Source organism: Microcaecilia unicolor, chromosome 3 (assembly GCF_901765095.1).
Source record: "Microcaecilia unicolor chromosome 3, aMicUni1.1, whole genome shotgun sequence".
NCBI classification, from domain to species: domain Eukaryota; kingdom Metazoa; phylum Chordata; class Amphibia; order Gymnophiona; family Siphonopidae; genus Microcaecilia; species Microcaecilia unicolor.
Genome location: NC_044033.1, coordinates 482,527,175 through 482,541,385, shown reverse-complemented (window position 1 = coordinate 482,541,385; position 14,211 = coordinate 482,527,175). Strand labels below are relative to the sequence as shown.

The 14,211-nt window shown below is 42.5% G+C and overlaps 1 protein-coding gene across 3 annotated transcripts in view; it reads left to right on the top strand.

Moving 5' to 3' along the window:
• The window catches only part of FILIP1 (filamin A interacting protein 1), a 240,896-nt gene extending 235,978 nt beyond the window's left edge, over positions 1–4,918 (top strand). For all 3 annotated transcript variants that reach the window (XM_030199051.1, XM_030199052.1, XM_030199053.1), the window contains one exon: positions 4,069–4,918. Coding sequence is in view for 1 of the 3 variants with exons in the window: in XM_030199052.1 (XP_030054912.1) it covers positions 4,069–4,109 (41 nt within the window). In the remaining 2 variants the exon portion in view is untranslated. The remainder of the gene's footprint in view (positions 1–4,068) is intronic.
• The last annotated feature ends 9,293 nt before the right edge of the window (positions 4,919–14,211 follow it).

Genomic DNA, 14,211 nt, shown 5'->3' with positions numbered 1-14,211 from the left:
CTCTAGTCCTAACTCAGTTCGATTACTACTACTACTTATCATTTCTATGATGCTACTAGATGTATGTAGCGCTGTACACTTGAACATGAAAAGATAGTCCCTGCTCGACAGAGCTTACAATCTAATTAGGACAGACAAACAGGACAAATAAGAGATAAGGGAATATTAAAAGTGAGGATGATAACATAAAGGTTCTGAACAAGTGAATAAGGGTTAGGAGTTAAAAGCAGCATCAAAAAGGTGAGCTTTTAGCTTAAATTTGAAGATGACCAGAGATGGAGCTTGACGTACCGGCTCAGGAAGTCTATTCCAGGCATATGGTGCAACAAGATAAAAGAAACGGAGTCTGAAGTTAGCGGTGGACGAGAAGGGTGCAGATAAGAGAGATTTACCCAGTGAACGGAGTTCCCAGGGAGGAGTGTAGGGAGAGATGAGAGTGGAGAGGTACTGAGATTACTGTAATGCTATATATGCTAGCCGTAAGAAGAGTGACCTTAAAAGATTACAAACATCCCAGAATATAGCAGCTTGATCCTTCAAGTTTCATGCTTTGAAAGGACTACTCCATTATTGTGTAAGCTGCATTGGCTCCCTATTAAAGCTAGGGTCATCTTCAAACTCTGTGCCCTAACTTTCCAAATAATATATGGTGTAGTGCCGGATTATATGCAGCATTTGATAAGGCTTCCTCTGCGTAATGTTCGTTTTGGCATTAGAAATTTTCTCCGACTTCATCTCCCCAATTATAGGAAAATCACATATAAATCAGTTTTTGCCACTAATTTCTCCTTTCAAGGTACTAAATGGTGAATGCCATCAAATATCAAGATAATTACTTTTCTCCAAACTGTTGAAGTCATTTCTCTTTAGGAAATTTCTTTCCGCAGGGGAGCTTCACCAGGCTTAGTTTAGGATTACAGTTCTACACAAGTTTGTGTTATCTTGGCAGTGTTTATCTTTGGAATGGTTTTATACTTTTGAAAATGAGCGTAATGTATTATACATTGTTTTCCTTATATGCTTCTTTTCACTGTGCTTTGTAAGCCACATTGAACCTGAAGTTGCTTGGGATAATGCAGGGTATAAATGCCATAAATAAATAAATAGACAAGGCCCTCATTTGGGTTTTTGGGATCGCCACTCATGATCTTTCAAGGGCCATTCTGGTCTCTTCAGTATATGGGAGTATCCAGGGACACATCAAAGCTAAAACAGTACCTGTATGCCTAAGGATCAGGGTTCTCTATAAGGAGTCCATTTTCTTCTACATGCTCCAGAGGTCCGTGAATCTTATTGTTTTAGGTCTACCATAGCTACAGAAGCATAATCCTATAATAGACTGGAAGATTAGTGAATCACTGCCTGAGGCAGCACCTGTCATCAACTGTTTGGACACTGGCAGATTAATGAAATCACTACCTGGGGCAGCACCTGTCATCTACTGTTTGGTCCACTGTAGGTTTAGCCTTTATAGACATAAGTATTCCAGATGGTCTGCATCGGGTTTGTGTGGCCTATGCTGATGTGTTCTCTAAAAAGCAAGCCAAGACACTCCCACCACATCAAGAGTATGATTGTCCTATCGATCTCCTGCTGGGTAAGATGCCACCTTGGGGAAGAGTGTAGCCACTTTCGGTGCCTGAGACCCAAGCCATGTCTGACTACATAGCTGAGAATCTTCAGAGGGGGTTTATTTGTCACTCCATCTCCCTGGCTGGGGCAGGCTTCTTCTTTGTAGTGAAAAAGGATGGTACCGTACCTCCATGTGTCGACTATCGAGGGCTAAATGCCATTACGGTCAAGAATAAATACCCACTCCTGTTGATATCAGAACTGTTCAGTTGTCTTTAAGGCACCCGCATCTTCACCAAGCTGGATCTGAGAGGAGCATGCAACCTGATTCACATCTGCAAGGGAGATGAATGGAAGACAGCTTTTAGCACAAGAGACGGACATTATGAGTATTTAATTATGCCATTCAGATTCACCAACGTCCCAGTCATTTTCCAAAACTTTGTAAATGACATCTTCCGGGATCTGTTACAGAACTGCATTCTTGTCTACTTGGACGATATCTTGATATATTCCAAGATGCTTGCTCAACATCGAGAACAAGTAAAACAGGTCCTGCAATGACTTTGGGAGAATCATTTTTATGCTAAATTGGAGAAGTGCATCTTTGAGCTAACCGAGTTGCATTTTCTAGGCTATATTATATCTGATCAAGGTCTTAAGATGGATCCTACTAAGCTAGCAGTTGTCCTTGATTGGCCTCACCCCCAGGGGCAATAAGTCTTACAGCGTTTCTTGGGCTTCGCAAATTACTATTGTCAGTTTATCCATGCCTACTCATCTATAGCAACACCCCTAACCACTCTTACTTCGAAGGAAGATAACACCCAGGACTGGCCTAAGAAAGTGATTCTAGATTTTGACTGTCTGAAACAAGCCTTCACCACAACCCCGGTACTATGACACCCTGACCCTGAAAAGCCTTTCTTTGTGGAAGTTGATGCCTCTGTACGTCTCCAGTCCTAGCTCCCTCTAGCTTCCAGCTTCAGTTCTTCTCCAGTTCCAGTCTCTGTTCGTCTCCAGTCCCAGGTCACTCCAGCTTCCAGCTTCAGTTCATCTCCAGTTCCAGCCTTCTCCAGCTTCCAGCCTCGGTACATCTCCAGTTCCAATTCAGTCCAGCTTCCAGCCTCCATGTGTCTTCTGCTCCTATTCTCTTCAGCTGCTGAGTTCCAGCACATCTTTCTTTTTCCAGTTCTGGTCCATTCTATCCGGGGCAGGACTCGCCTGCTACCAGTCGGGGCCTGCCTGACCTCTGGGTCAAGTAGGTGGCACAAACTTGGCTGCAGCCCAAGGGCTTACCCATCCCAAAGTGTGACAAGTAATATCAGGAAATTCTTTTTCACAGAGAGGGTAGTAGATGCCTGCAGTACCCTCCTTGTGGAGAGGGAGGGATCAAAAACTAACAGAATTCAAAAATACACGGGATAATATAAAGAGAGGATGGAATCAAAGGAAAATTTAAATGACCTCATGGCTGTTAATGTGTTATGATGGGCAGGGGCAGTGCTTAGATGGCAGATCCAGTAGTTGGGAATTAAGGCCAGTGTCAGGCAGAGTTCTACACTCTGTGTCCCATAAATGACTAAGCAATCAGGATCAAATATGGGTATTTTATATCACATTCCTATCGTGTGCTATGAGTGTGGGTGCTGTGTATCTCAGTGGAGGAAGGGAAGATATCATTAGTGAGTATAATGTTTTTAGTTAGTGATATTCTGGGATTGTTGGTTTAATCATATATTGATAATGAATGTGACTATGCTACACGTATAATAATAATGTAACTCTGGCTGCCTTGTTGGGCAGACTGGATGGACCATGCAGGTTTTTATCTGCCGTCATGTACTGTGTTGCTATGTTACTTTGTGAAATTTTTTTTAGGTAAGCATTTTAATCTTCTCATTTGTTTTCGACTGTCCTCCTCAGCATAACCGTGTGCCTCTTTATGGTAACGTATTACAGCAATCCTCCACTATACCCAAACACAATTCTTAGTATTTAATTTGTGGGATCTTAATTTGATTAGGAATTTTGTTAGAGTTAAAAATGAACAAAAAAATGAGAAAAGTGGCAAAAAGAGTCCAAATAAACTGAAAATACTGAGAATGGCACTCCACCTTTGCGGTACGTTTCATTAAAGAGAAACACCGTAGAAGTGCCCCTTGTGATGTAGATGGGAGCACGGCTCCAGGTTTTTAATGAAAATCATTGGGACAACAGGTTTTAAGATACGGAGTTTCAATATACAGAAAACAAAATTACAGGAATGTGTTTGTTCTGTATTTTGAAGGACTGCTGTTAAACGTAAACCTAGTGTTCACTTACTCGGTTGTGGAATGTCATTACCTTCACTATGAATTGTTCTTAATTACGTGCAAGGTGGGACGGTTACTAACAGCTCTGTGGAGGGGATGCTGAGCTATCTTTTCCTTTTGAATCGCGTATCTTAACGCGTCCTGCTGTCTTTGTGGTTTTCTTGTCTCCTTTTCCTTGTAGAAAGCATTGTCATTCACCAGCTGCGCATGAACTCGCGGTGAAAGAAGATCCCGGGATGGTGCGCTGAAGTTCTCTTCTTGCCACTCACGGCAGCTGAAAGGATCAGTGCCACGGGCATCAGCTACCACTGGCAGCAACTTCCCGGCCAATCTTTTCTACCGAATACCAGTGGAAGACGCATGTTAAACTTCCAATGCAATTAACTTGCCAATATGGTATGAAAAAATAAAGTCTAAGGAGACAGCCTGTATGCCAAGAAAACAGGCAAGAGTTTTAGGGCCATTTAGGCTGACTAGAGGTTTTTGTGCTCTATAATTTATTTTTATAGCATATTTTATAATGTTTCTCCCTCCTCTCCTATCCAGCCTTTCCAGTTTTTGTTGCTAACAGCACGTTTGTTGAGCACAGTGTTTAAATTCTTATGAGTGGTTTGGTTTTTATTTATTTTTTTTTAATTCAGGTTTTAGTGTTTAGTTGTTTCACAGCATGTAATAATTCAAATGAGGAGGTGCCAAGCCGAAGATGCGATAATACAGTTTGTGTCATTTTTGTTAACTTAAAGTTTCTGACTGCTGCAGCAATTTAGAAAGCAATAACTTCTTGCACAGTGTTGTGGTGTTGCATAACTTTAATACAACTTATTTCTAAAGTGCTACTAGACATATATTTTAACAACATCCTTTTAACTTTGGCTGGGATTTAATCACTTTCTGAAATTCACATAAATCAGACTCAATAAACTGTGGAAACTTTTTTTGTAAATACCTATCACATCTTTACATGTACAAAGGGGAAGGGGAAAACACACCAATCAGTTTTACTCACTGTGTAATAAAATGATTTATTTGTATTTCTTTGAATAATACAGGAAAAGGTTTGCACTGTAAGCCCTCCGCTACTGCTTTGCTCTTATTCATTTGCATTGATGTGGGAAGAAAACCTTAGTTCTGCACATTGTTGGGTGCTGCCACTGAGAAATTCTGAGGTGTGCAAAAACTAACACAAGAACCAGTGTATTTTTCTAGCGAGAAAGGTGCCGGTACTCAAATGTCAGGCCACGCTTTAGGGGTGGGGTGATCACCGAGGCATCCACCCCACAATAGCCAGGCCCCCTGCAACCAGTTACAGAATCTATGACAAGGCAGAATTGGTGTGTAGAGCCTGAGCTCTTTCATTAAAACTTGGGGGACTATAGGTCAATTTTAGCAGACAATTGAAAAGGTGCCGGTATTCAGTACCCCCAAGTACCCCCTCAAAAAAAAGCCCTGATAAGAACTCTGCAGGGCAGATGATTATTCGCTGAGCTAAACCAAGTACTTCTTATATTTAAGCAAGCAAAATATTTTACCATTTTACTTGACCCAGGACATTTTCAATGATGAGATTGTTGATAAAACATATTCAGATTTTTGTTACTCTTGCTCCATATGGGACGAATATTATTTTTTTTTCTCATCCCATCATGTACTGAAAGTGTGGGAATAACTAAATGAATGATGCAGATCTGGGTATTTCAGCCCTGACACCCTCCTCCCCTCCATCTACAGATTGAGTCTCTCTTGGTTTTAACATAATACCCTCATCCAGGATGGCTTCAGGATAACAGATACATGCAAATCAAATGTGTGCAGATATGAGATCCATGATGAATAATCCCCAGTTTTAACATCAATCCCAATAAATAAATAAATGCCTGTTTTGACAGCCTTCAGGACTAGAGCTGCCCACACCTGATATAAAACAGTCAACAGGGTTGACCCAACCATTGGGCAAGACTAGGCAGTCACCTAGGGCAACAGCTTGGAGGGAGCAGCAAAGCACAGCTGCAATCAAAGCAAGGCAATAGTCCTGACAGCCACACAAACTGAAAAGAACCATCACTCTGTACTTTTATGTACAGGATGCATGGGACTTTCCAAATAGCCATTTACTTAAGCAACTAGCTTTTGGAAATTGCTTTCATTCGGTATGTGCTAAATAAAGTTTAATATTAAATGTGTGATGTCCAATTATGCCTCTTTAAAGGATTGTTCTGGGAGGTGCGGCATTGAGGTGATTGAAATTATTGAGTTTGTCAAAATCTCAGGGGGTGCCTAGGGGCCTTGAAGCTGACTGAAGGAGGTGCACAGCTGAAAATTTGGCTAGGGTAGCTAATACTCTCTTACTGGCCCTGTCGGTGCCCTTGACATGGCCAGAAAGTACTACTCTGTCCTACATTACATGCCAGGAAATGTTGCCACTTCATAGAATTCATTACAATTCAGAAATAGCATTTCCCCTACCTCTTCTATGAAATACTGTATAAAGCAAACATGATGAATAAAGAAGAGCAGTGTGTACGTATAATATATATATTTTCAGGCTTTGGTCAATTAAGTGATAATAGCACATTGTAGGCTAAGCAGACTACTTAGTTTCATGACATATTTTCTAGACAAACCTGAGCTGCTTCACTGTAGAACATTTATTTTCTTCAATAACAAGTGTTGGGTCTTAAAAAGCACCAATAAACTTTCACCAGAGCCAGACCCTTATACCTCACTTCACAAGTTATTTGCACTTAGATACCTGTACCATTTCAGTGATCTTGGATTCAGGAATTTGGTTTTAGAAACAGTATTTAATGTGTGTGTGGTTTGTTTGTTTGTTTTTAAGTAAAAAGATATTCAAAAATGGAGCTGCTGAAATACTGCAATGAGTAACATAAAGTTAAGGTCAGTAGATGTAGGGTCTTTGAAAAGACTTTCAAGAGCAAAGCTTTTATAATCATATTTTGTTATTTTTATGAATGTAAACCCTTCTAAAGCCTGTTTTAAGGCAAAAAAAAAAAAAGGCTTACACTCAGTACTGGAGTTGAGTCTCTGACTCACTTTTCCAGCTCTTCAGTGTGGATTCACTGTAGGAGGTGAGGGGGATTCATCTTCAGAGCCCATAGCATGGACTTTTATGTTCACTATGTGGGAGCCAATAACTATTCACTATTTAGTGGTGATGTTCAACATCAAACTCTACTGAAATAGTTTTTCAATGTGAATAATTTTCCATGATATATGTTTTTTCTTGTAATAGCCATAATGCAAACTGAATCAGTGAATTTTTTGTAATAGCCATAATGCAAACTGAATCAGTGAATTTGTGTTCCTTTGTTTATTTCCTTGGAGGTCCTTTCTTTACCATCCCAGACTATTGGGTTGCCCGTGAGCAGGAAATTTAGGTTTCTTCTATCTGGTAAGGCTTTCTCATAGTACCTAGGATGCACTGCTTGATCTTAACTGGACTTTTTTCATCACTGACTGCATGTTGCCACCTTTCTGTCTCTGCTAGATGAGCACTACATGGGTAGCTTGGTCTTCCCTTTCTTTCATAAGTACATAAGTACATAAGTAGTGCCATACTGGGAAAGACCAAAGGTCCATCTAGCCCAGCATCCTGTCACCGACAGTGGCCAATCCAGGTCAAGGGCACCTGGCACGCTCCCCAAACGTAAAAACATTCCAGACAAGTTATACCTAAAAATGCGGAATTTTTCCAAGTCCATTTAATAGCGGTCTATGGACTTGTCCTTTAGGAATCTATCTAACCCCTTTTTAAACTCCGTCAAGCTAACCGCCCGTACCACGTTCTCCGGCAACGAATTCCAGAGTCTAATTACACGTTGGGTGAAAAAAAATTTTCTCCGATTCGTTTTAAATTTACCACACTGTAGCTTCAACTCATGCCCTCTAGTCCTAGTATTTTTGGATAGCGTGAACAGTCGCTTCACATCCACCCGATCCATTCCACTCATTATTTTATACACTTCTATCATATCTCCCCTCAGCCGTCTCTTCTCCAAGCTGAAAAGCCCTAGCCTTCTCAGCCTCTCTTCATAGGAAAGTCGTCCCATCCCCACTATCATTTTCGTCGCCCTTCGCTGTACCTTTTCCAATTCTACTATATCTTTTTTGAGATACGGAGACCAGTACTGAACACAATACTCCAGGTGCGGTCGCACCATGGAGCGATACAACGGCATTATAACATCCGCACACCTGGACTCCATACCCTTCCTAATAACACCCAACATTCTATTCGCTTTCCTAGCCGCAGCAGCACACTGAGCAGAAGGTTTCAGCGTATCATCGACGACGACACCCAGATCCCTTTCTTGATCCGTAACTCCTAACGCGGAACCTTGCAAGACGTAGCTATAATTCGGGTTCCTCTTACCCACATGCATCACTTTGCACTTGTCAACATTGAACTTCATCTGCCACTTGCACGCCCATTCTCCCAGTCTCGCAAGGTCCTCCTGTAATCGTTCACATTCCTCCTGCGACTTGACGACCCTGAATAATTTTGTGTCATCGGCGAATTTAATTACCTCACTAGTTATTCCCATCTCTAGGTCATTTATAAATACATTAAAAAGCAACGGACCCAGCACAGACCCCTGCGGGACCCCACTAACTACCCTCCTCCACTGAGAATACTGGCCACGCAATCCTACTCTCTGCTTCCTATCTTTCAACCAGTTCTTAATCCATAATAATACCCTACCTCCGATTCCATGACTCTGCAATTTCTTCAGGAGTCTTTCGTGCGGCACTTTGTCAAACGCCTTCTGAAAATCCAGATATACAATATCAACCGGCTCCCCATTGTCCACATGTTTGCTTACCCCCTCAAAAAAATGCATTAGATTGGTGAGGCAAGACTTCCCTTCACTAAATCCGTGCTGACTTTGTCTCATCAGTCCATGTTTTTGTATATGCTCTGCAATTTTATTCTTAATAATAGCCTCCACCATCTTGCCCGGCACCGACGTCAGACTCACCGGTCTATAATTTCCCGGATCTCCTCTGGAACCCTTCTTAAAAATCGGAGTAACATTGGCTACCCTCCAGTCTTCCGGTACTACACTCGATTTTAGGGACAGATTGCATATTTCTAACAGTAGCTCCGCAAGTTCATTTTTTAGTTCTATTAATACTCTGGGATGAATACCATCAGGTCCCGGTGATTTACTACTCTTCAGCTTGCTGAACTGACCCATGTGGCACCAACTCAGGGCATCCACTCCTTTACAACAGATTTCTGATGTGTTGGCACGGAGTCTCTCAGAATGAGCGATACTATGGTAAACTGCAACGTTCTCAATAACACCTGGCAGCCACCAGACACACACAAAAAGAATAAATATCAATAGCTTCTTTCCTAGAGAAATTGAGGCTTTCTAGCTCTTAGGCAGCCTCTCTCTAGGAAGCAAAGGGTGGAAAACCCTTCCTTCCATAACAAAATTAGCATAACAGCAAGAATGCATTCAACAGCCACTAGGCACATAATTCTCAAAAGCCTGCTTATTTTCGAAGGAGAAGGCCGGCCAAATCGGTATAATCGAAAGCTGATTTTGGCAAGCTTCAACTGCTTTCCGTCGCAGGGCCAGCCAAAGTTAAAGGGGGCGTGTCAAAGTGTACCAAAGGTGGGACAGGGGCGTGGTTATGAGATGGCCGGCCTCGGCTGATAATGGAAAAAAGAAGGCCGGCTCTGACAAGCATTTGGCCGACTTTACTTGGTCCTCTTTTGTTCACGACCAAGCCTCAAAACTGTGCCCTAAATGACCAGATGACCACCGGAGGGAATCGGAGATCACCTCCGCTTACTCCCCCAGTGGTCACCAACCCCCTCCCACCAAAAAAAAAAAAAATTAATAAACATTTTTTTGCCAGCCTCAAATGTCATACCCAGCTCCATGATAGCAGTATGCAGGTCTCTGGAGCAGTTTTTAGTGGGTGCAGTGCACTTCAGGCAGGCAGACCCAGGCCCACCCCCCCTACCTGTTACACTTGTGGTGGTAAATGGGAGCCCTCCAAAACTCACCCGAAACCCACTGTACCCACATGTAGGTGCCCCCCGTTACCCTTTAAGGGCTATGGTAGTGTTATACAGTTGTGGGTAGTGGGTTTTCGGGGGCTCAGTACCCAAGATAAGGGAGCTATGCACCTGGGATCAATTTGTGAAGTCCACTGCAGTGCCTCCTAGGGTGCCCGGTTGGTGTCCTGGCATGTGAGGGAGACCAGTGCACTACAAATGCTGGCTCCTCCCATGACCAAATGCCTTGGATTTGGCCGGGTTTGAGATGGCCACCGTTAGTTTCCATTATCGGTGAAAACCAATGCCGGCCATCTCTAACGCCGGCGATCTGTAAGGGCAGCCCAAATGTAGAGATTTGGCCGGCCCCGACCGTATTATCGAAACGAAAGATGGCCAGCCATCTTGTTTCGATAATAGAGTCGGGTACGCCGCTTGACAGGGCCGGCATTAGAGATGGCTGCCCTTATAGATGGCCGGCCCTGTTCGATTATGCCCCTCAAGATCACCTAAAATTAGGCATCTAAATTGTGTGCACTAAGTGCAAATTTTATAATGGCAATTGTGCGTTTAATTGCCATTATAGAATATTAGCGTAAGTCTGCAGTTTGTAAAGGGGTCCTCCTGTTCTATTATGGGGAGGTAACCAGAAACCCTGTTCATGGCACAGGGTTCTGGTGCAGCACCACACCTTAAGCCGGACTCAGTTCAAACAAAAAGAAATTTTAATGTAAACCCAGTTCCCCAAAACATAATCCACCACCAATCCTCTCTTCAGTTCAAAAGGTTCATTAAAGTTCAGTTCACTAACTTAAATAAAGTCAGTTCAACAACTTAAGCAAAGTTCAATTCAAAAGCAAAAAATAACAACATGAGCGCATCACCTTTCTTCTTGTAGCACTCCAGGGGCTGGCAGTTCACCTCCCACTCCACAGTAACCAAAAACCTGTGGCCTCCCGCAACTGCCTTTAGGTGCTGGTAAGGTTGACTTTTGTATTTTCCCAGTTCATGGTGGCTTGTGCTTCTACACAGGGAAGTCCTGGAAGGCATTATATATTGATTCCGCATCCACGGAAATTGAGTTTGTTGACTGCAGCTCCCTCTGCTGGTAGCTGGACCCCATTTCCTGTAGTTGCTTCCATTCCTGCTAGTGTTAGAGGTCCCTTCCAGGTTTTTGGGTCCACCCCTCTCAGTCTCCCAAGGGATTCTAGGTATGGTAGTTCTAGGGTTGGCTGCATCTGCACGGGTGCCAGCGGTAGTTCCAGCCCTAGTGCATGCCATTTCCCTTGCTATGAAAAATAGGGCTCAATTTTTTTTTGCATGGCGGTTACCTGGTGGTAATCGGGCAGCACTGTGTGCTAACCGGTTCCTTCCAGGTTAGCGCGGGAGCCCTTACCAGCACCTCAACGGGTGGTGGGAAGTGCTCTCCCCCCCCCCTCCGCATGACCATGTGATAAGAGCAATCTTGCCGCATGGCCATGTGTTTTTGCCTTTTTTCCCGCTGCAGTAAAAAAAGGGACATCAATGCGCAGCAAAAATGGGCGCTGCCACAACCGCAGGGCCTTTTTTACCGCAGCATGGTAAAAGGGCCCCTTAGTGCGTAAGTACTAGGTATGCCCCTTTGATATCCACACCCGCATAGCGGTTGTGCACTACAGAAATTACACGCAAAGGTTATAGAATGCTGACTAAGAGCAGTTACACCACGCAACTGTAAATTAGTGGCAATTAGAACCAATTAACTCCAGTTATAACCAATTGATGCCAATTAGCATCTAATTTAACAAGTAATTGTTAAATTACTTTACATTAAGTAATTAATGTAGCTGGAAGTACATTCTATAACCTGTGCATGCAATTTTGCGCACCAAGCACGAAATGGGCATACAAGATTATAGAATTATGAATAGATAATAAACACAACATTAATGCAAGAATGAATACTGCCCAACAACAATCAGAAACATCAATCACGTGAAGAAATTTCTTGTAGTGTCTTTAGCTTTTCAAAACCATTGTCTTATGCTGCTTAGGGGAGGCCATAACGTAAGTGGATTGGCTACTTTATAATGCAGGTTGGGACAAGCTTAGTTTTAATTGACCCACACTGAGACCCACTTTTTTGTATTAACAAAACTGATGCACAATTTTCTTATTTGCATTTTTCAGGCCATTTTGGGATTTAAAAGACATTGCAGTTTTCATAACTAATGGATGAGAGCATGAAGGAATTTCCTCATAAGTGGTTGATGTTTCTGACTGATACTTGGAAGTATTCATTCTTATACTACTGCATGTTTCCCTTGAGATCTGTGTAATGCTGTTTGCACTTCCAGTAGAAATCAAATTTCACAAAAATTTTGGACTTTATAAATTCTTTGCTCTTGAAATTTGTATAAAATTGCCATAATTTGTATAGAGAAGAACTACCCTCCACGGATATTGCACAGAACAAACAGACAAGTGAAGGTGATCAAACATAGTCTCACACCAAAAGGTGCCACCAACTTATTTATTAAATCTTCAATAGACTCGACACGAATCGTGTTTGGTCCCAGAAGGCCTGCCTCAGCAGTCTGTTGAGCCACAATTCTCAGATGAGCCGGCAGTGAAATCAGCCGGGCCCTGATTTCACTGTCGGCTCATCTGAGAATTGTGGCTCAGCAGACTCCTGAGGCAAGCCTTCTAGGCCGAAATTTGATTCATGTTGAGTCTGTTGAAGAAGTTGGTAGCACCTTTTGGTGTGAGACTTTTTGTTTGGTCACCTCCAAAGTTTTGTTTGTTCCATAATTAATATTACAATCCCTTTAAGGACTTTTTTATTTTATTTTTTTGTTAATATTTCCTTCTTTAAGTACTGTAGCCTAGGATCTCTGTAGGATTTGGGAGGGCCTAATGCATTTGTTTTGGTGGGGGGGGGGGGGGGGGGCAGAGAGATATGGTCAAGGCCCTACTATTGGGAAACAGTGAAATGGAATTTCTAATGCTCCTCAAGTACAAAATAAAACATCAGCACTAATCGACTGTTCCTAAAACCGTTCTCTCTGCTTTATCCAAAAATCAAAAGAGATTTAAAAATAAAATTACAGATTGTCTTATGATTTATTGGCCAAATAAACTTGCTATCTCCCAGTCCATTACCGTTAACAACCACTGGCACTCCCTGACTCAATCTCTAACAGGTCTTCAAACTCCAGATAGTGATACAGAAGTTGTTTTCTAATACTATACTTCACTCCAGTCCACTCTGTTAAATCAAGAAGGTGACTGTGCCTTGGGATTGTTCCCTTCCAGCATAACATTACCACTGGAGCTACTGGATGTCTCCTTCCAATGACTAATATTCTAGAGATCCCAACAGAAGGGACTTCATTGTTCCCTCCTTGCTTATTACTTATGACAAATAAAACCTGTAAAATATTTTCTTCATACAGAGAACTCTATTGCTTATGTTTACTAAGTGGCACTATGGGCACGTTAGCGTTTTCCCCTACCTGTTACACTTGTGGTGTTAAGTGTTGAGCCCTCCAACCCTCCCCCCCCCAAAACCCACTGTACCCACATGTAGGTGCCCCACTTCACCCATACGGGCTATGGTAATGCTGTAGAGTTGTGTGGAGTGGGTTTGGGGGGGATTTGGGGGGCTCAGCACCCAAGGGAAGGGAGCTATGCACCTGGGAGCTATTTGTATTTTTTTTTTTTAATTTTTAGAAGTGCCCCCTTGGGTGCCTGGTTGGTGTCCTGGCATGTCAGGGGGACCAGTGCACTACAAATGCTGGCTCCTCCCACGACCAAATGCCTTGGATTTTGCCGGGTTTGATATGGCTGGCATTTTTTTCCATTATCGCTGAAAAACAAAACCGGCGATCTCAAACCCGGTGAACTCTGGCATTTGGCTGGGCTAAACTGTATTATCGAAAAAAAAATGATGGCCGGCCATTTTTTTCAATAATACGGTTCCGGCCAGCTGTGGCGCTGCTGCCAAAATAGATCGATTATGCTCCTCCACGTGTGATAGTATCATTGATTTACCATTTTCAGTTCTATTATGCTCTACCCCAATAATAATTAGGAGAATATTTATTTTTCTCAAGGTAATTCTCAAAGGAAAGAAATATAAAGCCTATCAGGGAGGATCTTAGTGTCCTTGGCAGTGTGTGGAGGATCATCCTATTCTTCAGATACTCGGGGCCATTTCCTTTCAGGGCCTTGAAGATCAGACATAGAGTTTTAAATTTAGCCCTGTATTGTACTAGTAGCCAATGAAAGTTTTGCAAAAATGGTGTGATGTGC